The sequence below is a fragment of the Colobus angolensis genome, unplaced genomic scaffold (genome assembly GCF_000951035.1).
Source record: "Colobus angolensis palliatus isolate OR3802 unplaced genomic scaffold, Cang.pa_1.0 Scaffold74, whole genome shotgun sequence".
In the NCBI taxonomy this organism is placed as follows: Eukaryota; Metazoa; Chordata; class Mammalia; order Primates; family Cercopithecidae; genus Colobus; species Colobus angolensis.
Genome location: NW_012121154.1, coordinates 3,415,285 through 3,440,115, shown reverse-complemented (window position 1 = coordinate 3,440,115; position 24,831 = coordinate 3,415,285). Strand labels below are relative to the sequence as shown.

Genomic DNA, 24,831 nt, shown 5'->3' with positions numbered 1-24,831 from the left:
GCCTGTAGGGCTTCTGCAAAGAGATCTCCTGTTAGTCTGATGGGTTTCCCTTTGTGGGTAACCTGACCTTTCTCTCTGACTGCCTTTAACATTTTTCCTTCATTTAAAACTTGGTGAATCTGATGATTATGTGTCTTGGGGTTGCTCTTGTCAAGGGTATCTTTGTGGTGTTCTCTGTATTTCCTGAATTTGAATATTCGTCTGTCTTACTAGGTTGGGGATGTTCTCCTGGATAATATCCTGATGTGTGTTTTCCAGCTTGGTTGCATTCTCCCCTTCACTTTCAGGTACACCAATCAAATGTAGGGTTTGTTTCTATACATAGTCCCATGTTTATTGGAGGCTTTGTTCATTCCTTTTCATAATCTTTTCTCTAATCTTGTCTTCATGCTTTATTTAATTAAGTTAATCTTCAATCTCTAATATCCATTCTTCTTCTTGATTTGGCTATTGATACCTGTGTATGTTTCACGATGTTCTCATGCTGTGTTTTTCAGCTCCATCAGGTCATTTATGTTCTTCTCTAAACTGGTTATTCTAGTTAGTAGTTCCTGTAACTTTTTATCAAGGTTCTTAGCTTCCTTGCATTGAGTTAGAACAAGCTCCTTTAGCTCAGAGGAGTTTGTTATTACCCACTTTCTGAAGTATACTTCTGTCACTTCATCAAACTCATTCTCTGTCCAGTTTTCTTCCCTTGCTGGTGAGGAGTTGTGATCCTTTGGAGGAGAAGAGGCATTCTAGTTTTTGGAATTTTCAGGCTTTTTGTCCTGGTTTTTCCTCAACTTCGTGGATTTGTCTACCTTTTGTCTTTGAGGCTGATAACCTTCAGATAGGGTTTTTGAGTGGTCATCCTTTGTGTTGATGTTGATGCTATCGCTTCCTGCTTGTGGGTTTTCTTTCTAACAGTCAGGCTCCTCTTTTCCAGGTCTGCTGGAGTTTGCTGGAGTTCCACTCCAGACCCTTTTGCCTGGGTATCACCAGCAGAGGCTGCAAAACAGCAAAGATTGCTGCCTGTTCCTTCCTCTGGAAGCTTCATCTGAGAGGGGCATCTGCCAGATGTCAGCTGGAGCTCTCCTGTATGAGGTGTCTGTTGACCCCTGCTGGGAGGTATCTCCCCATCAGGAGACCTGGGGGTCAGGGACCCACTTGAGGAAGCAGTCTGTCCCTTAGCAGAGCTCAAGCACTGTGCTGGTAGATCCACTGCTGTCTTCAGAGTCAGCAGGCAGGAATGTTTAAGTCAACTGAGGCTGCACCCACAGCCACCCCTTGCCCCAGGTCCTCTGTCCCAGGGAGATGGGAGTTTTACCCATAAGCTCCTGCCTGGGGTGCTGCCTTTCTTTCAGAGATCCCCTGCCCAGAGAGGAGGAATCTAGAGAGGCAGTCTGGCTACAGCGGTTTTGCCGAGCTAGGATGGGCTCTGCACTATCTGAATTCTCTGGTGGCTTTGTTTATACTGTGAAGGGAAAACCGCCTACTCAAGCCTCAGTAATGGCGGACGCCAGTCCTGCCACCAAGCTTGAGTGTCCCAGGTCAACTTCACACTGCTGTGCTGGCAGCAAGAATTTCAAGCCAGTGGGTCTTAGCTTATTGGGCTCTGTGGGGGTGGGATCCACTGAGCAACACCACTTGGCTCCCTGGCTTCACTTTCCTCTCCAGGGGAGTGAACAGTTCTGCTTAACTGGTGTTCCAGGCACCATTGGGGTATGAAAAAAACCTCCTGCAGCTAGCTCAGTGTCTGCCCATACAGTCACCCAACTTTGTGCTTGAACCCCTGGGCTCTGGTAATGCAGACACCAGAGGGAATCTCCTGGTCTGTGGGTTGCAAAGACCATGGGGAAAGCATAGTGTCTGGGCCTGATAGCTCCATCCCTCATGACACAGTCTCTCATGACTTCCCTTGGCCAGGTGAGAAGTTCCCCAATCCCTTGCACTTCCCTGTGAGGCAACACTCCACCCTGCTTCCGCTCACCCTCTGTGGGCTGCACCCACTGTCTAACCAGTCCCAAAGAGATGAGCCAGGCACCTCAGTTGGAAATGCAGAAATCACCCGCCTTCTATGTTGGTCTCACTGGGAGCTACAGATGGGAGCTGTTTCTTTTGGCCATCTTGCCTGGGAATAAACATTATTTCATTTCTTAACGAAAAATTGACGTTGACAATCTCTATAATAATGTAAAGGAATGTGTCTTTTATTTCTGTATTTCCTCATATTGATGAGATTGTCATATTAAATAAAATAGGACAGCAAAAGGTTGGCCCTATCACTTTAATTAATGTCTATAAGTCAGAGGATTAATATTATATTCAAATATTGAAAGCACCTGAAGACAATATACTGATAGCAGATGGAAAAACATCCCGAAGATATCTGACAAGGTACACAAATTCAAAATGATTTATGGTAGAGCATTGAGTCTGTCATGTGTTATCTTCTGAGATCAGACATCCTTGTTTATCACAGTGTGATATTTTGAAATATTGTCAATTCATTATTGCTACAAGAACTGTGGTATGGATAGGTGCATATGATCATTAGTGATATTCCTTATACTGATGATGTTTTACTATTCTTAAAGTAGTTCTTCCTGTATACTCAACATTCCAAGACAGTATAAGCAGCTCATAAACTGGTAATGTAGGAAAAGAGCATTTGGTGAAGTTAATCCTATAACAAAAACAAAATAGAGGCTGCAAAGAGATTTGGCTAAAATATAGGGTTATTTTAAATTTTGAGGAAATTATGAATATTTTTGACACATAAAATCTTTTGTGAAATTATTTTTTACAGATTACCATTTGACTTACAAGGAGTTAATTAAAAATTATTCTGAAAAATTATATGCTTTTTTTAAAAAACATGGGACTTTCTACAAGAGAGACTGGCAAATCTACAAGATGACAGCAAATTCAAGTTACAAAATTAAGCAATCACAGCTATGATGGTATTTTAATTCTGCCATTCTGTTGTGACCATTCCAGATTCTTTTTAAATAAAAAATTAAGACATTTAAAAAGGCTTCTGTTTATTTTAGCCATGAAGAAAGATGGTTTTGTTTCTTCATATTAAAAAATGGTTATGTTTAGCTCACGTTTATCCAGACCTTAAAATTGATCTTTCATTTACTATAAGTATGTAAATAATTTTATAATATTTATAAAGAAAACCAGCAATGACATTTTTTGGTCTACATCATCCAGGAAAGCCATAAAAGCATATATTTTATATACTTTAATTAAAATTTGCTTCAACTGTATGTTAAACTCCTTCCAAATACTGACATTTTAGATAAAGTCCATGAAATGTGTATTTTAAATTAAGAAAAAAAAAACTTTAAAAGAATTTAGACAGTGAATGCAACTTTTACCATTTTAAGTAGCCAGTTTCCTGAAGACATTAAATGTGGAAAATGATGCTGAGCAAATCAAGCAAAGACACACAATAGCAGAACTATATAGTCTTTGAATATAGGAATGTCTCACTCCAAAGTGCATGTCTTTTTCAGGGCACCACACATTGTTACTACACATATCTACATTCTAGACTGGAGGGAGTAGAAGAGGGTTTTTCTTAACTTCAGCAAACAAACCACCTGCATGAAATAAAGGAAAAAGTTGGCTCAACAGAGCCTATGAGAAAACCATTAGAAAGGCTGACAGTAATCGAATAAAATGGCATATTTGCCAAATAAGCTGCTGTCAACTAGGGTGGCTTTAATAAATAAAAGTCATTGGTTGGCTGGGCACAGTAGCTTATGCCTGTAATCCCAGCACTTTGGAAGGCTGAGGCGGGCAGATCACCTGAGGTCAGGAGTTTGAGACCAGCCTGAACAACATGGAGAAGCCCCATTTCTACTAAAAGTACAAAATTAGGCAGGCGTGGTGGCACATGCCTGTAATCCCAGCTATTCAGGAGGCTGAGGCAGGAGAATCGCTTGAACCCGGGAGGCAGTGGTTGCTGTGAGCCGAGATCACACCATTGCACTCCAGTCTGGGCAACAAAGGCAAAACTCCATCTCAAAAAAGGAAAAAAAAAAAAAAGTCATTGTTTAACAGCACCACTATTCTGTAAATAAAGCAAGCATCTCTGGAATATAATTTCTGTTGCTCCATTTTAAGAGGGGCATTAACAAACCGGAGAATGGCCAAAATACTGACAGAACAGTCAAGATATTGAGGAATATTCACCTATGACAAAAAAGCATGATAACTATCTGATATGGTTTGACTGTGCCCCCCAACAAATCTCTTCAATTCCCACGTGTTGTGGGAGGGACCCGATGGGAGGTAATTGAATCATGGGGGCAGTCTTTTCCATGCTGTTCCTGTGAATAAGTCTCATGAGAGCTGATGCTTTTAAAAACGAGAGTCTCTCTGTACAAGCTCTCTCTTTGCTTGGTGCCATCCATGTAAGATGTGACTTGCTCCCCCTTGCCTTCAGCCATGATAGTGAGGCTTCCCCAGCCACGTGGAACTGTAAGTACCTTGTAAACCTCTTTTGTCAATTGCCCAGTCTCAGGTATGAGTTTATCAGCAGCATGAAAATGAACTAATACACTATCTTTATATATTTGGAGGTCCATCATGACTTATGTCCTTCTTGCTAGCATTAAAGAAAAAAACTAAGACGAAAATACGGAAAATGATTTGAGATTAGGTAGGTAAGTACTAGCTCTTCACTAGACTATTACAAAATGAAATGGAATTCCTTGTCAGGCAGTCATCTCCCTCTCCACGAAAATGCACAAATTCAAAACGATAAACATGTGACCACCTATCTGGAAGCCATGGACATGATGACTTCACAGAGCGGGAAATAATCACTAAAGTTCCTACCCTCAATAAAATTATCCGATTTGGGCAAAATTATACAATATTCCTAAACTATAGTATTTTTCTAATGAACGATTTTGTTGTTGTTGTTGTTGTTGTTGAAATAAGACATACAATGCTAAATCCGTAAGGTTGATTTTAATTCCCTAAGTGCAATTATTAGTTTTTCCATTTAGCAATTATTCCTTCCTCCTTTTCCTCCTTCCTCTCTACTTCTGCTCTTCCCTCTCCCATGCCCCCTTCTTTACCTCTTCTTCTCTCTGGCTTTCTAACAAACACCTTCTTAGCAATTACTATGTGCCAGGCACTACTGTAAACACATTTAAAAGCTATTTCATTTTATCCTTATCACAACCAATGAGAAGATGATATTTATTATACACCTCCTTTAGCCAGAGAAAGATTAAGTAACATGTCCAAGATCACACCAATAAATTTGTTTCTACCACATTTGATTCCTAAATAGTGCTTAACATTGGGAAAAAATTAGCAGTGTGCAAAAGGAACCAATTTGTTTATCTTGAGCAGCCAGGTATAAGAGAGTCGCAGCCAGACGAGGAAAACATTGTAGGGAAACAGAATTTATGCTTTTTTAAAGTTCAACAGAAGGAAATATTATAAAATTAAATGGAATAATACAGTTAGGAAAGGACCCACCCAAAATTATTTAGATGCCAAAGTAAGCCAATCTCAGCTGTTCCTCTCTACTCTGCCTGCCATCCTCAGCAAGAGCAGTATGGGAGAGAGTGTGGGCAACCGGCTGCAGTAGCAGCTGGGCCTATTTGTTAAGAGGAAAAAAAAATAGTCATAGAAGATAAAGGGAGATTTTGGTGGCTAGCAGTGTGAGTGGAAACTTGGGGCTTGGGTGGGGAATTGCAGAAGTGAAAAGCAGCAGTGCTGTCAGCAACAAAATTGCAATATTACACACACCATTCACAGAGAGGGCACTCCCTGCAGCAGTTCCTTAACTGGCAAGAATTCTTTCCCACCCATAGCAAAACAACCAGTGGCAATTTTGTATTTGTTTTCTCGCATTAACAGTATTCTAGACATTCAAAAATGAAACACTGCCAACTCTTCTAACTATCCTATAGTTATAAATTAGCTGACTAAAAGGACAAATGGCATTTCTAACTTAAAACAGTTATAACTATTTGTTGACTAATATAAAAACTTAAGTATCTAACAAGCATAATATTATATTCTAAACATAACCACATACATTAAAATCCTTGAATCGTATTTCATGTCCCTTGAGACAAATACTATAAAAGGCATCTAATGCGTTTCTGAGTGATAACTGCTTTATTAGTGTATAAACCATCTCATTGGTAATGGTTCTTTAGTTTTATGTCTCATTTTTATTCTCGTTTAACTTTATTGATTTTTAAATCATAGATAATTCAGTTTTTTTCTACAGATAGGAAAAATCCTTCTGCAATCCTAAAATATATCAGACTTCAGTTTGGGCATACACATTTTGGAGCAAGTAAAAAACATTTGGCAAAAAAATCTGTCAAAAACAGTGCCCAGTACATAACTTTTGTCTTACTTCTGACAGTATAATAACAAAATGCAGTTTCATTCTTTTGATTGTTTTTTTAATTGTACAGTTGACTTACCTATAATATTTTCCTTCTTATTATGATTACTTAAATATTATTACAAGCGAATTTTGCTTTGGGGAATTACAAGGAAATTAAACCACATGAATGTGTTATAGAAGTTTAAACACATTAACTTCTTATGACTATAACAATATAATAATAAAATCAATGTTTGGGTGGCTCATTAAAACCATTCTAGTATTTTATAGTCCTATCTTCTCCATCTTCTTTCTTCTTTCTGGACAAAAATAAGAAAAAAAAAGATTTTCCTTCTAATATTAATGGAAATGTACAATGATTTGGATAATCAAATCAGCTAAAATTATAACATTTGACTTTGAAAAAAGTTCTTTCTCTTTATAATTTACATTTTGATTATGGGTGATATGGTTATTCTAAGAATAAACCATATGGTTAGCTCAAGTTTATCCAGACCTGAAACTTACAGCAAGCTCAATATTCTAGTACTCATTCTAACCAATTAAAAAGTATTTGTAGTTACCATTCGTCTGACCAGAAATATGTGCAACACTTATGCTTTGTGACAATGTCAAGCTTATAATTGCTTTTTCCTTTCTTTATTTTCTGTTTGCTTTTATTGTACTATTTATTTTGCTTAGGTTCAGGAAAAATAAGTTATGTCAGTTTCATCAATAATAGAGCTGTTTTCAAAAGAAATCATTTCTTCCTTACCATTATTTTTCCTAACATTTTCTTTAAACCTGTATCATTTTTGCTTTGCTCAGGATTATAGAAGTGATCTTAATTTCTATACACTTCTTTTTATAGATTGTCTTTAGTTTCTAAAAATAAAATAATTCAGTGCTTCCCATTTCCATTTTTATTTACTCTTTATAAGGTATGGTGAAAAATGTGTGCTTTCTTCTGAATATGACATTTCTGCTTATGCCTATTAGTTTACAGTTTGTGTTAAGTGCATTATATTTGATTAATTATAGTATAGTACCAACAAGAAAAAAAAAAAACTTAAGGATATAGCATTTCAAAATATATTATCAATTGATTTTGATAAATACATGAAAAAACATTTTTGCTTGGCTTATAGATATAATAAAATCTTAGTAAAATGAAATTTTCATAAGTTCTTTCTCAAATAACTAGGTTGAGAAAGTAAGATACCTTGCATAAACTAATTAGAATGATAAAACCTAGTCATTGCTTTGCCTTCTCACTATGTTACTACCAGTAGCTGTGATTTTAAAACGAAAAATGAAAGACAAATGGCCAAATTATTCATAAAATTGTTGCGCAGGGACAGACTGACCAAAAAAAAACCTTGCTTTTGGTCAATTGGAGCATTTCTGAAAAAACAAAGATGTTGGGTAAGTTATCACTCTTTCCCAGTTCTGACTTTCTTTGCTTTCTGCTTTGTCATGGTATTAATGTGTTAGTTCTTTTTTTCTGTTTCTTCATAGTTTGTCACTGTAGAAATGAATGAGGTGTTATATTGGAAACTGGGAGATCATGATGATTGGAGCAAGTGGGAAGAAAAGTTGAGTCAAATGTGACAATAATCATTTGAATGGCCCAGATGAAGTTATACTATCCTCTGCCACTGCCTCAAACTATATGTTCTAATAATTTTCAGATATTTTCTGAATAATTTTAAAGCAGCCCTGTATTTCTCTTCAGAACCTTTGTAATAGAAGAGTTGAAGCCAAACTAGTGCCTAATGTGTTGCAAAAGGGGCAGAAGAGAAATATTCTCATCATATCTCCTGTATTCTCAATGCTCTCCCAACCCCATCATTTCATTTTCTGCTATCTCTGGTAGGAATGTATTTGTATGTGGCATCCAGCAAAAGAATTAAGATTGGTAACACTAGTGTGAATAGATATAGCAATTAAATTCTGTATGTTAAATGCAATACATAAAATATATTCAGCATCTAAAGTTTATTAGATTCTAAGAATGCAAGCAATAAAATGCAATATAATTGTCCTCAGTATGTTCAAACTCTGTGAATTTGTAGTAATCATATATTACTCATACAAAAAATCTGAAAATTCCTCAAAGTCATTTAGAAACAGGGGAAATTAAATTTAACAAGGACAAAGAACGTGTGATACTAGCGTGTGTGGTAGAGTCACAAACACAGTGGAATTAAGTTAATTTCTGGGAGAATACAATGCATTATATGCCATGGGAAGATTGTGGGCACATGGCAGGATGGTGCAAGGCAGAGTATGACATAGCTAATTTGTTCATAACATCTTGCCCAAGCTCCTCCTATTCATCTTCAATACTGAGCTTTGGTTCTCTTTTCAGCCCCAATTTCGTGCTTTTATAGCATCCCTTGGGATATAAAAAAAGCAACCTACTTTATTACAACTTGTCTCCTTTTACAACTGGATCTTAAGTTTCTTGAGAATTGGGTTTGACTAAAAGCTGTGTGTGTGTGTGTGTGTGTGTGTGTGTTAAACTTCTTAAAATAGTTTTAGATTTATAGAACATTTATGGTGAGTACAGAGAGTTCCCCTATACCTATACCTAGCTCCCCTTGTTTACACTATACATTTATATGGTACATTGATCACAGTTAATAAACCAATATTGATACAGTATTATTAATTAAAATTCATACTTTATTCAGATCTCCTTAGTTTTTAATCTAATAATCCTTTACTATCCCAAGATTCCAAACAGTATACCACATTATGTTTGTAAAACTGGACTTTTTATTCTTAAAATCCTAGCATAATGCTCCGTACCTAAAGCATTGAAGAAGCTGAACAAATACTTATGGAATAAATGAATGAATAATAAGCCAATTATACTTAAAAATTATAGGCTCTTTTAATTCTCTGAAGGCAACGATATGGTTTGGCTCTGTGTCCCCACCCAAATTTCACCTTGAATTGTAATAATCCCCGTGTGTCAAGGGTGGGACCAGGTGGAGGTGATTGAATCATGAAGACACTTTCCTCCAAGCTCTTCTTCTGACAGTGCATGAGTTCTTGGGAGATCTGATGGTTTTATAAGGGGCTTTTCGGCTTTTGCTCTGCATTTCTGCTGCTGCCATATGAGGAATGATGTGTTTGCTTCCCCTTCTGCCATGATTGTAAGTTTCCTGAGGCCTCCCCAGCCCTGTGGAACTGTGAGTCAATTAAACTTCTGTCCTTTATAAATTATCCAGTCTCTGGCAGTTCCTTTTTTTTTATTTTCATTCAAAATATTCTGCTAATTTAACGTATATTTTAGAAAGAGGAGTTCTTTACAAGGCGGTAGGACAGTGGTTTCTGGGCTAGTGTCTAAGACATCAAGGAGGAAATTGTTGTATTCTGTCCCTTGAAAAGATTATGATAGTTAACAAATGCACGTGGTCACTTTACTTATTATTAATGTGATTAAAATTGAAATGTTTAAAGCAATAAACTTTGTTAATTCTCCATTATATATAGCTATCCACTATGTCCCAAAGCTATATCCATTGATTTTACCCCAAAAGAATTTAAGGGAACAAAAACTTTAAAAAGGCTTTCTCTATAATAACATAGTGTTCTGTGCACTCTGAAATGAATTATGTGTTTTAATATGTATATTGTGTGAAAACAACACAGCTTTATCGTGCATGGTGAGCAATGAGGTCATTCATAACGGAATTAATGGAATGTCTTAATTTTATCACACTATTGGGCAGTTCTTTATAGCAACATGAGAGCAGATTAATACAGGCAATGATCAAGATGTATAACAAAGGGATGAAGTGGTAAGCGACATCTAATTTCATTTGTCCCAGAAAACTTCTCTGTGAGGCATAAAAGAGTTTTTGAATTTTACAAAATACTTTTCCACAATCGACAAATATTAGATGTTTTCTCATCAGAACTCAATCATAGCTACAACATGCTACAATTTACACCATCAATAATCTTTTAAAATATCTAAATTATATGCTAAATTATCCTCAATGTATAGGTACACTTTATATTTAATACAAAAATAAGCAGATAATGGTGATATAGTTAGATATCTATGAATCTAAATATATTTATCAAGACCAAGGCTGTCATTTGGACGTTTGACAGCACCCTTAACCTAGGAGATGAAGTAAAAGGAGGAATAAATGAAAACAGTAAATACGAACTTGGGGCTCCTTTGTAGCATCCTTCCATACACACAGCCCAGGGGTTCTCATAGTTGAGTCTTCACTAAGAATCACCCATAGGAATTGTTAAAACAGAGATTCCCGAGCCTCAGAATTATTGACTCAGTAGATCTGATTCAGCAGCTCCCAGGGAATGCTGATATTGCAGTCCATGGACCACACTCTGTGTAGCATTCGTTTAACTCCAGTTTCCATAATAGTAGCATCATCTCCTGTGCAATGAAATTCAATCAAGCCGTCCTGCAAGTGAATTATTTAGCAGTAGCTCTGAACCTTATAAAAAAATAAAGTTGGCCTTTATAGTTGTGTTATTTTGACCATAATATGGAAGCCAGCTAAATATATGTACATTTCAATTCAGTAGACACTAAAACCCAGACTGTAGTTATAGCCTTTAGGAATGATTTGAAGTGAATTTATTCCATCCCCAAGGGTCTTACAAAAAATTACTCCTTGCCCTGAAGGACCTTTAAATATATTTAAAAACAGTTACATAAATTAGAAAGTATTATAAGATACTACAACACCATGTCATTCATCTTTGTGATACATTTAAATTTTTTTCTACCAAAAGCATACAAGATAGGAAGACAGTGTTCATTAGTCCCTTTATAATGATGAGGAAAGGAAGCCTCAGTTCAATGATTCAGCAAGAATAAGACAGCATCAAATAAAATATACTGTAGATTCAAAAACTGGAAGTCCATACCCTTTCCACCACAACATACTATCTCCTAATACCAGTTTCAAAAGTGTTTTGGAGAAACCCTTTTGAAGACTGGTAAGGAGAAGAAAGGAGCCCTACATTTCTATAATTGGAAAGGACCTGAGGTTCATAATAAACTTTTTGACTCAGTGTTAGAAAAAAAGCAATCAGGAGGAGTAAACAGCTATACACAATGCTGGGAGCACATTTCCTATTTGACTTTACTTCCACAGGGTATCTTAAAGCCCCTCTCCATTCCCATCATTTCCTGGGAAAGAACAAATCAGGAGGGAAAGAGTCAGTGTCCTCAGCTGACCTCTATTTTCACCCTCTTTTATTCTCATTTTCTTTGCTGCTGTTCTTTTCCGGTTCTGAAGTTGATCTGGCTACCTAAAATCACCCCTGAGACTTATTCTTAGGGATTCTGTTCCACTACTCTATCCTGTAAATAAAACCACCTTTTTATTCTGGTTTCCCTAAATTAAAGCTCAAAACTCAGAGAAAACAAACCAAAAGAGCATAGAAATAGGTTTACATCAATAATATTTTAACTGACATTTAACCCGAGTTTAGCTGCAGAATACTTGGCTGGCAGGCTCTGCTCTCTCCTGTGCAGTGCCCTAATTCCTCTCCTCTCCAATTGCCACAATCCTACGGTGCCTGCGAGCATCAGCTTCCCAGCAGAAAAACAGGTTGGAGAAAGAGGGTACATTATCCAGGCAGCTAGTGAGCTATTTATTTAGTATTTCATTATTTCCTACATCATAGATTTCAACCAATTTTCAATACCTAGTAAGTTTAAAGTTTTTCTAAATAATTCAAAGGTTATGTTTTGTACTTATTGTGTTAAACAACAAAAAGAAACAAATATTGAAGGTACACAGAAGGCCAATGAATACATATCTTTCACCAAAAGTATGTTTTCTTTCCCCTTTTGGCTTAAGGTGAGGAAGAAATAAAAAATATTTATCTGGAAGAGAAGTAGAAGAAGAGAAAAAGAAAGAAGGGGTGGTGTCAGCCGCACAAAAGGGTAGTCACAGAATTAAGTGAAAAGAGAAAGGGAGGAGGGGGTATAGTGATAACCCAGAAATGACAAGGACATCACAAGATAAATAGAAGAAGGAGGAGGAGAGGAAGAAGAGGAAAAGAAAGAGAAGGAAGAAAAAGAAGAGGAAGTAGAGGAAAAGGTGGAGGAGAGAATGTAGATGAAAGAATTCAACTGATGTATCAGGAGGGTGCCTGGAGGTCCCAGCTGTTTCACTAAATGCAGCACTGATGAGAAAGAAGGTGAATAGACAGAAAGCCCCAGCCTTTTCTCTAACATATGTTATGCTAAAGGGGCCATAAATAGTTGTCCAGGATTCCTCAGTTTCATGGGTATTCCTGCTCATCCCACCCCTATCACCTTTTCCTTTGAAAAACACAGTTCTAAATCATTTTGTTTTATTCAGATACTCACTTGATGAGCGCTTGTTGAATGCCTACGAAGTGTCAGGAACTGTGCATGGCACCAGATATCTTACCTGTTCATCTAAGGGAAGGCAAAGTGGGAGACTTTCTTCCACTTTCCAAGTAAACAACACATGCTGAGCTGATAGCTGCCTATAGCATACTGTTTAGTTTAACTTTAGGCAGTGTGGTCTGGCCTTAGTAATATTAGTTCTATTGTGCTTCACAAAGCTGGGCCTACAATTACCTTTGTTAGTACTGTTTATTTTGTGGATTTGGTCTGTTGTCTCCAAGGTGCCATCAGATAAAATTCCAACTTTCCTTAAAGTATAAACAAAATAATTCTTACAATAACTTACAAACATGAGAGACATCTATATTCTTTGTTCCTTCTAGTTATCTACTCTAGTAAGAGCTGGTTTTCATTAAAGAAAATCTTTGCTTTTAAGTAAAAATCTGATGATTAAGGATCTCTCTTCATCTTAAGTTGTAATTTAACAATTTGCTCATGATTGCTTTTAGATTAATTATCTCTGAATCTCATCTGATTTATTGAGTAATTTATAAAAAGCTTCCTAAGGGTTAAGTATTCTGCACATTAATCTGCATTATCTCATGTAATCCTTTCAAATTTTTGCAGATTATGTTTTACCACTTTAAAGATGAGAAAATGCATATTCAGAAAACCTAAATAACTTGCTCATGCCATGCAGTCAGAGGCCAGATTCAAATTAGATATGCCTCATCCAAAGTCTAGGGTTTTTAGGCCACTGCAATTCGAATGTAAGAGTGTTTTCTAGCCACTGTGTTTCCTATGCCAAAGCTACAAGCTAAATCCTTGAGCAGAGCACAGTGATGGCTGAGAGTTTAGGTACCAAGGATGGAAATGAAACACATTTCTAAGTCAGGCATGACAATAGATTTCTCTTTTATTTTTTCATACCAGTTGTGGAGGTAAGGTCACCAAGGTAAAGGACCCCTATGGTTAGAATATCCCGAAATAGGCATTAGAACCAGGGCTGAAAACTTCTCGAGTAATCAATTGTCTTGGCCACCATAGGGGCCATATGAAGGAAAGTTATCAGTTCCACTGAGATGTCTTTTCTTGAAATCATCACTGTTTATGACCAAAAACGTTCTCTTAATATCAGAGACTGCAACACTTGGAGTAAATGTGATATGGACATGTCCTTTTTATTCCTAGTCCAGAATATCCAGACTATAAAATATCCGGTCTTCTCACTATCATTCCTATCATGAGTGCAAAGAATAATGCTCACTTAAGACTAAGGAATTAATAATAACAATGATGTTTTCTCTTATACCTCCAATGTTATGTAAGGCTTTACTGTGAAAACAAAATTATCAAAATAACTATCATCGTTTGTATAATGTATAGGGTATGACAAAGTGTCATATGTTACACTAGAAACTACTAACTTATGGCCCTGTCTATTAAAACCAAGAAAATAATCTAAATCTCCATTCTGCACCCTTTGGAAAATGTTATAAATGGTATAATTTTAGTTTAGTTTTGTTTTTAACTCTCAGAGACTGAAATTATAAGACTTTTACACTGGGATGGATATGTATGAAGGGGCATGCATGCATGCAAAGTGATATTTCTGGATTCCTGCAGACTAAATTCCTCTATTAAACCACAGAAGAGTTTTATATACAAAGATAAAGAAATACATCTTTGCACACACTCCCACTAAGAAGTCCCAATGATGATTCCTTTAAATGTCTTCGATGAAATAAAACTGACTGAGCAGACTGTTAGCAATACTTTTCACCAGTAACAACCAATTTCATGGTTTGGTGCTTTATTATGTGGTCATAGAACTGAGGCCACCAAGTGATCTCATCCCTGAAAGAAACAGAGGCCCTCTCTATGTAATACTCTCAGCTCTGACTAGATGACAAATCTGACCTGGATAGCAAAATAACAATATGGCAACATAATTTTTGTAAAGAATATTTCATTATGACAGCACAGCTGTTGAATATATTTATTAATAAAGAACAGGCATTGATTATATATTAGGTATAGAATACTTTCCTTGCAAAGCAGGAAAAAAAATGGTTTGATGCACATACATTTTCCATTCCAAAACTGGCCCAGTTCATATATAAATTCCAGTTACTATTTTTTTCTAACCCAGACCTTCCCTCACCCTATTTCTATACTAAAAGATAACTGTTTTCCCACTGTAAAGTGCAACATCCAGATAAGAATTTAATAATTCATAGAACCATTTGGGGACTTTCAATGTGATACATGGACGATATTTGTCTGTAGCAAATATAAAAACACAAATAATAGCACTATCTAAAATTCTTAGGAAGACTCTCTCCACAGAAAGCATATTTTGTATAAACCAGACTCAACAAAACATATTGTAATTCCTCACAATATATCCAGTGGTATTTTTTATAATATAAGCTATTTCTTAATAAACCCACCACTTAGTTTTCATTGTCTCTCCCTGAAGCTCTGGGCACATAGGCTAGTGTTTCCTCCTGGATCCTATTTAATCACTCTGCTTATGAATCATGTCTTATGACCAGTTTTTATTTACTAACACCCAGAGATGTGTGACTAATGTCACTATTGATAATACCAAGCTGTTGGATGAGGAACCAAAGCTATGAGCTGGGTCAGGAAAAACTGGCTCAGTCACTACCTCATTTTTTATTTGCCTTGGGTATAAAATAAATACCACGGCCTCCAGAATGATCACTCAGAATGTTTATTTAACATTGTGCTCTTTTAGAATTCTCTGTCAATTATTTTCTTGTAAACGGAATGAATTCTAAAATGTGTGTTGTAGAGTGAATACATGTAACAAATGGATATATGTACACTACAGCAAAAAAAAATAGGCCATGAAACTTGGAAAATGCCAGACAATGTAATCATCTTCTGAATTATTATAACTAGAGGTCAAAGATATGGAAGATGAGATTTGGAGTGAGTGCAATCTATCAAGATAAATCATATGTTTTATGCTATTTAAGAGCAAGTTTATCCTGTCTTCTATATTAGCATTATCCTAGCACTTGTTGTAATATAAACTCATACCATTTTCAAGGTTTTTCTCTTTAGGACCTGTTTCCTTCCAATACTCTCACTTTGTAGCAGTCTGCAAAAACCTTAATAATATAAATAGTTTTTAGGTGATAAGGTACATTCACAGATATTGTTCCATTTGATTATCTCAAAAACCCAGTAAAATATATAGGCAAAATACCATTACTACTCCTATTTTCAAATAGAGGAAACTGAGATGCAGACAATTAATTATCATTATTATAAGTGGGAAGTACTAGAGCTGGAGTAGAGGCCTCTGATTTCAAATCCTGAGCTCTCTGAACTATGATAAATCTGTATTTAATTGGTTATAATACCCAATACAGATACAGTAATTAACACTCTATTGCAAGTTCTATATGCATAAGCATATATTCCATGTTTAAATCTACATGTATAATGTTAACATATTTTAGGAATGTTCTTCTGCCATATCCATGCCTTTATTTAACTGTCTCTTCACCAACTATTCTAAGAGAACATATTATGCTCAAGCAGCCATTCTCCTTGATTTCTGCAATAGCATTCATCCTTATTGAGACTTCAAACACCTACCCTGTCTGCCAAGCTCCCATGATTGAATTTCTGGGGCTTTCCATGTACATTGGTATTTCTTTCTCAACATAGGTCTTGGCTTATTTGTTTTTTCTTCTCTGAGCTCCATTATCAAGAAGCTTATTTTTGCCTTCCCTGTAACCTCATTAGTGCAGGATGGTGAAAGATAAGGAGAGAACAGATATCAACAAAGGGAAGTAGATGAATCCACCAGGACTCTTCTCCCTTCATTCTCTCCTTCCTTGGTTTCTGTCCTGAGGACCGCAGTATTTTTCAAGGAAACCCTTGGGGGAGAATATTAAAATTTTGCATTAATCTCACCAACGTTACCCTATTGAGCTGGGATAAATTTAGCCATAATGCATAACTATTCATGAACTTTTAAATATTTGCCTGATATAGCCAAATTCAACTCGAATCTTGACCGAAAATTTTTACAAAGCAAGACAGCATCTTGCCATTTTAATCTTTGCTACATTTTTACTTATTAATGTAATTTACCTTGTAACTAGAAAATACATTAAAAGATTTATGTATTGCCTCAACAGGAGTAATTATCTCATCATTTTTTCTACCAGGCTTGCCCTAAGCCAGTATATTTTCTTAATATTAGTGTGGAGTGAGATATTCAGTTAGAAGAGAGAGGGATTCAATATTATCCCATTGGGGTACAAGGCAGTAGGAAATCAACTAGAAAATATTCCACAACTTATATTACCCTTATACCTTGTCTCCTTCTCTCTCTCTTTGCCTCTCTCTCTCTGTCTTTTCTCCTCTTTAATCCTAATGATCCCTTCCTTTCCAGCTCTAGTTAAGAATATGTCTAGTTAAGACATAGTAATGGAGAATGAAGGGGAGAGGAAAAGGGCAAATCTCTGGACCTTTTTATTTTTCTGAACATATTTTTATATAATTTAACTCAAGCTCTGTGTATGATAAACTTTCTCCTCCTCCTTGGGAAGAAACAATAGGTTTGTGTTTTCAAATGCCATCTTAAAAGCGAAGAATATGAGAAAAATGCCTGCCTTTCTCCCATACAGCTTAGATCATGAACTGTGAAAAGAATTTCTGAATTATTCTAGTAGACTACCTCCAGGGAACCTCCTGGATTTCCCTGCTAGTGGTCAGGCAGCAGTGCAGAGGTGTTATATTACATATACCTAGTGCCTCTTATATTGAAAGATTATAAACTCATTTATATATTAATTATCTTAATTCACTCACTACTGAACATTTGCCATTACTGACATTATTCAAGACCATGAAAGAATAATCTGCAATATCTTATTCCTAGTTTTTGAAGACCTCTAAAATATTCACTGAATTCCAGAGTGTAGAGAGATAAATGGGCTGTTCATATTATATTGGTGGGACTGAATACCCTGCTCTGACAGTGTATATGCTCTTCTTTTCACTAAGGCCCCTGAGGTGCAGTAGGCATTGGCTGCTTCAAGTAGCATCTCCAGTGTGATCTCTTAGCTGACTTCACTAACAAAATTGCACAAGTAGGAACATTCCATTTTCAGGTAACTCTCTCTGTTCTGCCTTTGTATAAAAACATCATATTGTGCATTTTCAGCTGGTTCCACTAAATTCAAAGGTAAAGGAAATCCTGTGGGAGTTTTCAGTCTAGTGTACGTATAGATACCAGCAGTTTTACTCTCACACCATATGACACCACTCATAACATCAGTTACAATTATTTCTTTGATTAAAAGTGCCATAATAAAGACAAACTCAATAACAGTATGACGCATAACATTTACTTGTATCAGAGAACTTTGGTATTCTTTGATCAAATTATTAACTCTCTTATGAAATATTAAAATGTGACCTGTTGGAAAACACAGTGATATTGAACCATGAAAACACAAGTACCCCAATAACAAGGTATAAAAGGTTAATGCTAGATGTAACAGAATTGTGGCTTGCAAAAACTGGTAGCTTGTCCATTCATCTACATAAGAAAAACAATCAATTTATAAATTTTTGCATGTTTACTCGTCCATATTCCATCACATCAAATTTGTACATCTTGACATCTTTGATGATAAACTTCTTAGGAATAGGCATTTCAATACATACCATGATACATCTTCCCAAGTTAAAAGATTAGTGTTAATTCTGGGCACTATATTTTAAACACTTTGCCAATTTAGTATCAATGTGTTTCTTAAATTTATGTTATCTACTGGATAGTATTATAGGAAATGTATTTAAACTAAGAAAATATCCGTAGTTTTAACTACTCTAAAAATGAAAAATTTCTATAACATTTAGTGAAGATTGCCCACTAAAAAGACAAAAAGAACAAACATGTCACAAATTTGAGGACTCCCTTTTTGTTTCTCCTGACAAATATTCTACCTATACTTAGAAAATGCAAGCTTCTGTTCTTTCTACAGTGAGGGTCAATTTAAAAGCTTACACAATTGAAAAATGATTCTTATGTAATCCTGAGTATTACATCTGCTATCTGTCTCAGTGTCTCAATGGCTGGTGATAATAAATACTTATTTGCTGAAAATTTATTCTGAATTTATTTTAAGTCAGCAAAGTCACTTTCTCTGAGCATGGTTTTGTTTATTGATTGTTTGTTTACAGGAGGAGTTATCAAACGTATTCATGACTGGCTTGTATTGGTCCTGATGCAAAATCTATCTTTTAATCATTTATTTATGAGTATAATGTTGCTTTACAAGACAACTGTAGAATGAAATATTTAAACATTCGCTGTTAGACAGATCTTCATTAAGGCAATATAAATTAACACTACAAATGCTAGTGAATACTAATACTTTGATCAATATTAGCCATTTCACAAGCATTGTCATAAACTATTTTGCTTTGCCACACATGAAAAAATTCTAATAATCAATTCCACTGGAAAACTAATTTATATTAGTTGTTAATCATTTTAATTACATGATGATGACAGTTATTATGGATAGGGCATCATTTTTCTCCTCAGGAATTTTCTTTCCTCCTCCTCTTACCTCCATTATGCAAACAAAACGAAACAAAACAAAAACAAAAAGAACAAATTACACCCCTATTTCTATAGCCCTTCCCCAGCATCCTTGTTTCTCATATGCATAGACTGATATTTAAATGCCTACTGTTAACTTGGTGGATTCAGCCTCTCAAGCCTATTTACAACCTGCTTCCTCCCTTCCTGTGTTCCCTCTGCCAGTGAGTGAACTCCTCATTAATAAAATCCAGTATTTACAGACAAAAATCACATCTCTAAGTTGACATGTGATTTTGCACTGTTTTCAGATGAGGTGAGTATGACTTATTAATCAGAGGTACTTAGAATTTTAGGTCAGTTTTGCAATAAATTTTTCAGGTGCATTTTAAAGGTCTTTGAAGACCTTAAGCCTATGTTAAACGACTTTCTTTTTCTTTTTCTTTTAAACAAAAGGATCTGGAAAGGTAACCTACCTTTATGTGACAGGCGTAACCGGGGGTGGGTAGTATCAGCTGTATGACCTCCTGTCCAAAGCTCCAGTAAGTAACCCCACAGGAGCAAGGTGATAATGTACCCCGCGGATGCCATACTGCCGTGTTCACCGTCCAAGCCCTCGCTCCTCACTTTAAGGAGGGTCTGAGTTTTACTTAGGACTTCCCTCCAGGGGCAGCGTGCGAGAGGCTTTGTCAGAAATCGAATGCGTTGTCATCAGAAAGCACAGTTACGAAGTGCCATTTGTCAGGCTGTATTTGGCTATGTAAAACCTTTCTTTCCTCAGGACAGTTGTTTATAAGCCGGGAGCAAGAGGACATTCCAAAGAGTGAGTCTTCAGAGCCATGTCCTGTCTAGAGCTCTCTTCAGCAACTACGCCGGTAGATTCAGGATGAAGATGTGTTTTTCAGTCACGTCGACAAAGCTGTTCATTCAGAAAAAAAAAAAAAAAAACCGAGCACACGCACACGCACACGCACTCTCTTCTCCCGTGGAGGTCCTCTCTTCGGGCTCCTGGAAGCCTCTCAGAAGTCAGCCTCTTGCACTGACTTGCCAAACTGCTAGTTTTAATTCACCTTTCACCTTGCTAATTAAAAACAAGAAGTGCCATTCCCTCTAGGAGTCGCAGGATCCACCCAGCAGGGATGCAGTCTGTCAGTGGCTGTTTACAGGAAAGTTCAGGCAGGGTTGAGCAGCGTACTTGCTGTTTCTAGGAAGTATTTCTGGTCCACGTGCCTCGCTCCCATCCTCCCTCCCAGTCATAACCAGCCCCACATTACTCAGCAGCAGGAGAGAACTCCACATTTTGATGGGGGGAAATGGGGAGTTCGGGAGGGGTGATGACACATAACAGGCTGATTATTTAAGAATAGGTGACAGACAAAGATGTGGCATCAGAAAGCGCTTTTAAATTCTTACCAAGATAAATTGACCTAAGTTGAATAAATCCAACTTCTTTTAAAAATAATCTATTTGTAACCATCCAGGATCCAAATTCTGTTTTTCACTGTTGCCATATAGGTATTTTCAAAATTCAGTCTTTTTTTATTGCTTATATCTTAGGGATACTATGTTTAAAGTCTTTGAAGAAAAATGTGTTTCAAGAGCCTGAAAAAAAAAAGTTCATCTGTGATTGTCTCGTTAATTTGTTAGAAATAATAAGTTATTTACTTAAGCAAATTCGTCAAATGAGATTAAAAGCAACTCCTTTTTCCTAAATCAATTCCTGAATTTTACTTCAAATTTAAGAATGTTGAAGTAACTTCCCCCAGGTAAGGTAACTGGTAAAGTCGAGGTTCACCACCCAAGGAATTTCTGTAAAGCAGGCATTAGAAAACTTAGGATGTGAAATACCTTAGGATTCAACTGCTATGCATTTCCAGAGTTGATTTTCCAAGACACTGTGTTTGTGTAAATAAGCTTAACACAATAGGTCAACTTTACAATCTACCTTCAATCAATCTCAAAAACGAAGCCAAACACTCTGGAGCTGTTGGCATGGAAATGAATGGTATTATGTTAAGATACCAATAAACTTGAATAGACATTTGATTTGACAGTGGAGAGTTAAGTGGTAAGCACTGATCTCAACTATGATAACTTCTTCTTATTCTGTATTTTAAATGCTAATAGTGAGGAACACTTTTTGCGAATTATGTTTTAAAATAATGAAACTGTAACAAAAAGATATCATAAGTCACCTTGATATTTTTGCATTATATAGAAACAAATGTACAGCCAGGCATTCTCTACCCATTTTTCTCATCATGAGATGTTCTTGTACAAGCAGAGTATATTTAGCAAAATATAAATGTCACTGGATATTATAAATAATTAGATTTCCAAGGTCTACAAAAGATAGCAAACTCTAAACATTATTTAACAGTAAAACAATATGAAATATTTAGAGACTTTTAACCTGGAGTGCTTGCATATTTTAAAAGCCAGTCTGATGAGCTACAGACCTAAAGGTTGCTCTAAATGTGATACATTGTACCTTCAAAATTCTCTTTTGCTTTCTTCTAGGATGGAAGCAAATGACAAAATAAATAGCAGCTCTTATACGTGTTATCTAATAGTGGGATTATAGGAAAAGTAAATGTGGTGCCTATACCTTTTATTGCAAATTCATGGCTACTGTCACATAACTGAAATTCTACTTAAGATTGCACAGTGCCTGTCCTAACTCTACTATAGAATTGAGACAATGTGAGACATTACAATCATTTCATTAGTACACAAAATATGCACCTCTAAAATGTTGACAAGAGAATAAATGTTATGCATGCCAAGATTTTGTCTTCAGTTTTATGTGTCATCCTTCAGATTAAGTTGGAGCAATTTAGAAGTAAATGCCAGAATAATGGGTTCTTTAGATTCCTCAAAATGTGCTTTGGCTTATCTGCCAGTTGCCAATGTCCTTACTTATTTCTTTTAACTCCTCTTTATGTCCTTTTACTTTTATCTTTATCCTATAGAAAATATATAGATGATGCCAAAAAATGACTGTTAGGAAAACTAAACATTCAGAACTATCCATAGCCTCAGTTTCCCCCATGTGACATTAGCAGTGGAATAAAGAGTCTTTGGGACAAAATTAGTCACCTACATCATAAAATAAAGCAAGAATAATCCTCAGAAGCAGAATCATCAAATAATTTATCATCTAAACAAGACTTTTTTTGACAATAAAAGAGGCTTCTTTCAATAATTAATACAAATCAATAATACTATAGACAAATGACAACATCAAAATCTGAACCCTTGGGACCCTTTTCTAGATACTCTTGGGAAACAAGGAAATAGAAAATTAACAACAAAAACAACTGACTTACCACCAACAGTGAGGGAAGAGCTTTAGTGGACTGAAAAACTTTGGAGTTACCAACAATATTGGGTGATGTTACTGTATTTGATTTGAGAGGATCCAGGCTAGCAGTTTGAACAATAGCAGACAAGGAAAACCAGGTGAGAAGATAAATGCCAATTAGGAAAGTACTGCTTGCCAGATCAAGGGTTTTATTCCAAAATCCCTCATTCTTGCTAGTCTTACATCATTGTATGAAGAGCAATCTCAGTCTGGTAGAAGAAGGAGAAAAGTAAGAAAAGAAAATTGGGTGCTCATCAGGAGTTCCAGTCTCCCCCATGATGGCTTCCATCACTGGTTCTCCAATTTTAACAGCAGAAAGTCAACTAGCTTCTAGAACAAGCCTTCCCAGGAGGCAATCCCATACCATCTGCTGCTGAATCAACCTCAGGTCCTTGTTAAAGAACAGCTTGCTATGCCCCACCTCATGTTCCCAGTTTGCCTGAAATTTCACATGCTAAAATTTGTGTTTGACAGACGTTCCTTTAGGGCAGTGTTACCAACACTTTAGACATCTGTTTACCACATTCACCATTTTTGATATAATATGTAGTATTTACAATTAAACTTAATTTAAAATAAAATGAAACCATTACCTCATAGACTTGATGTCCTACTTGTATTTTTCAAATATATGCAAAAACCAAACAGTAGTAAAAGTTTATTTCTGCGTGACTTAAAATTATCTTGCATACTGTGGGAGACAGTACTCATCAATATTCCTCCAATATCGTATAATCAATATTCATTCCTGGGCATATGGGAGACTATACTTTCCAGCTCCTTGGCAGTCATGTGAATTCACTTGACTAATTCTAGCCAAAGAAATACAAGCAGAAGTGATATGCATCACATCTGGGCTGAGGCAGTGAAATATTCCTAAGAAATCATTTGGTCTTTCTGAAGCCCTTTCTGTAGCAAAAGAGGATAACTTATGTTGAAATGGTGGCATGATGAAATTGAATCATCTTAGATTACTAAATCACCACTGGAGACAACTACTCTAGAAAGTTATTCAGACCCACAAGAGACTTTGTATGAATGGGAGGAAACATGTTATGTTAAGCTACTTAGTTCATTTGTTACCACAGCAGAGCATAGCCTCTCCTGACTAAATGCACACACTGTACCTACTGCGCTTTAGGGAATGTGCTTTTGGACAAACTTACAGCATTCACAAGTTTCTGACAGTGTATTACGGTGTATTCCATTCTATGTGCCACTAAAACCTACTTCAGCAGCAGCATACAGACAGGGAGAGATGTGGATACTTGAGAGCCAAGTAAGAGGTAAAATAATTCCCTGTACCACTTGTAGAATGGGGTGGAATATGCCTTTAGCTTTTCCAGTTGAACATTTACACAAAAATGATGACATATACATTATTTATAGGTGGACAACATCACATAGTACTACATCTGAAGAACATTATGATTAAAAACAGTAAAAAACAAAGTATCAAAATGGCAATGATAATTATCCTTTTTATAACTAAAGACAGAAATACATAAATTTTATAAATCTGTAAGGGCTTAAGATAGTTAGATAACATAACTTCTCTGTGGCAGTTATGGCATTTCAGCTTCACTAATCCCTCTGATATTCCTGCTAGCCCTGCTATCCCAATGACCTCCAGTCTGGAGCACCTCAAATGTTCCACCAATAAGACCTGCTGTTACTGCTGCTGCCACCATTGCTGCTTCTGGGTTTTACAGGTCAGGACTGCTGATGCTTGTATTGGTCATTCTATTCATATGCCTTATATCACAGAATTTGTAAAGGATCTAGAGTCTGGATTGACTGTTTCGCACATTCAGTGATTCAGGCAGATAAGGACAGATAACTACATTACTCTTGATTGTGTACTCCTAAGGGTAGTCCCAGAGAATGGCATTCCATCAATTAGTACCATATAAGATGCAATCATTCACCTGCCTGAAAGAGGTTTGGCTAATGTTATTTTGATGTTATCATTTGGATGGCTGACAATCCAATAAGTTGGCCTTGTATTTTTCCATTTTGACCAGCTATTCTATAAAGCAAAAAAGACTCATAAAATTTTAATGAAATTGCTCTCATAAAATTTTAAAATTTTTGTTTCTGATATACTGGGTTTATTCTCATTTTCTTTT

General features: G+C 36.1%; 1 protein-coding gene across 2 annotated transcripts in view; it reads right to left on the bottom strand.

The window, feature by feature from the left end:
- Positions 1-20,552, bottom strand: part of SEMA3E (sema domain, immunoglobulin domain (Ig), short basic domain, secreted, (semaphorin) 3E) — a 279,602-nt gene extending 259,050 nt beyond the window's left edge. Inside the window, exon 1 of one of the 2 annotated variants that reach the window (XM_011927688.1) lies at positions 19,815-20,552. In XM_011927688.1, the coding sequence (XP_011783078.1) occupies positions 19,815-19,929 (115 nt within the window). In that variant the 5' untranslated portion in view covers positions 19,930-20,552. Of the gene's footprint in view, positions 1-12,795; positions 12,896-19,814 lie in introns of those variants that run through there. The other variant, XM_011927689.1, reaches the window with a different exon arrangement.
- Positions 20,553-24,831: the final 4,279 nt, after the last annotated feature.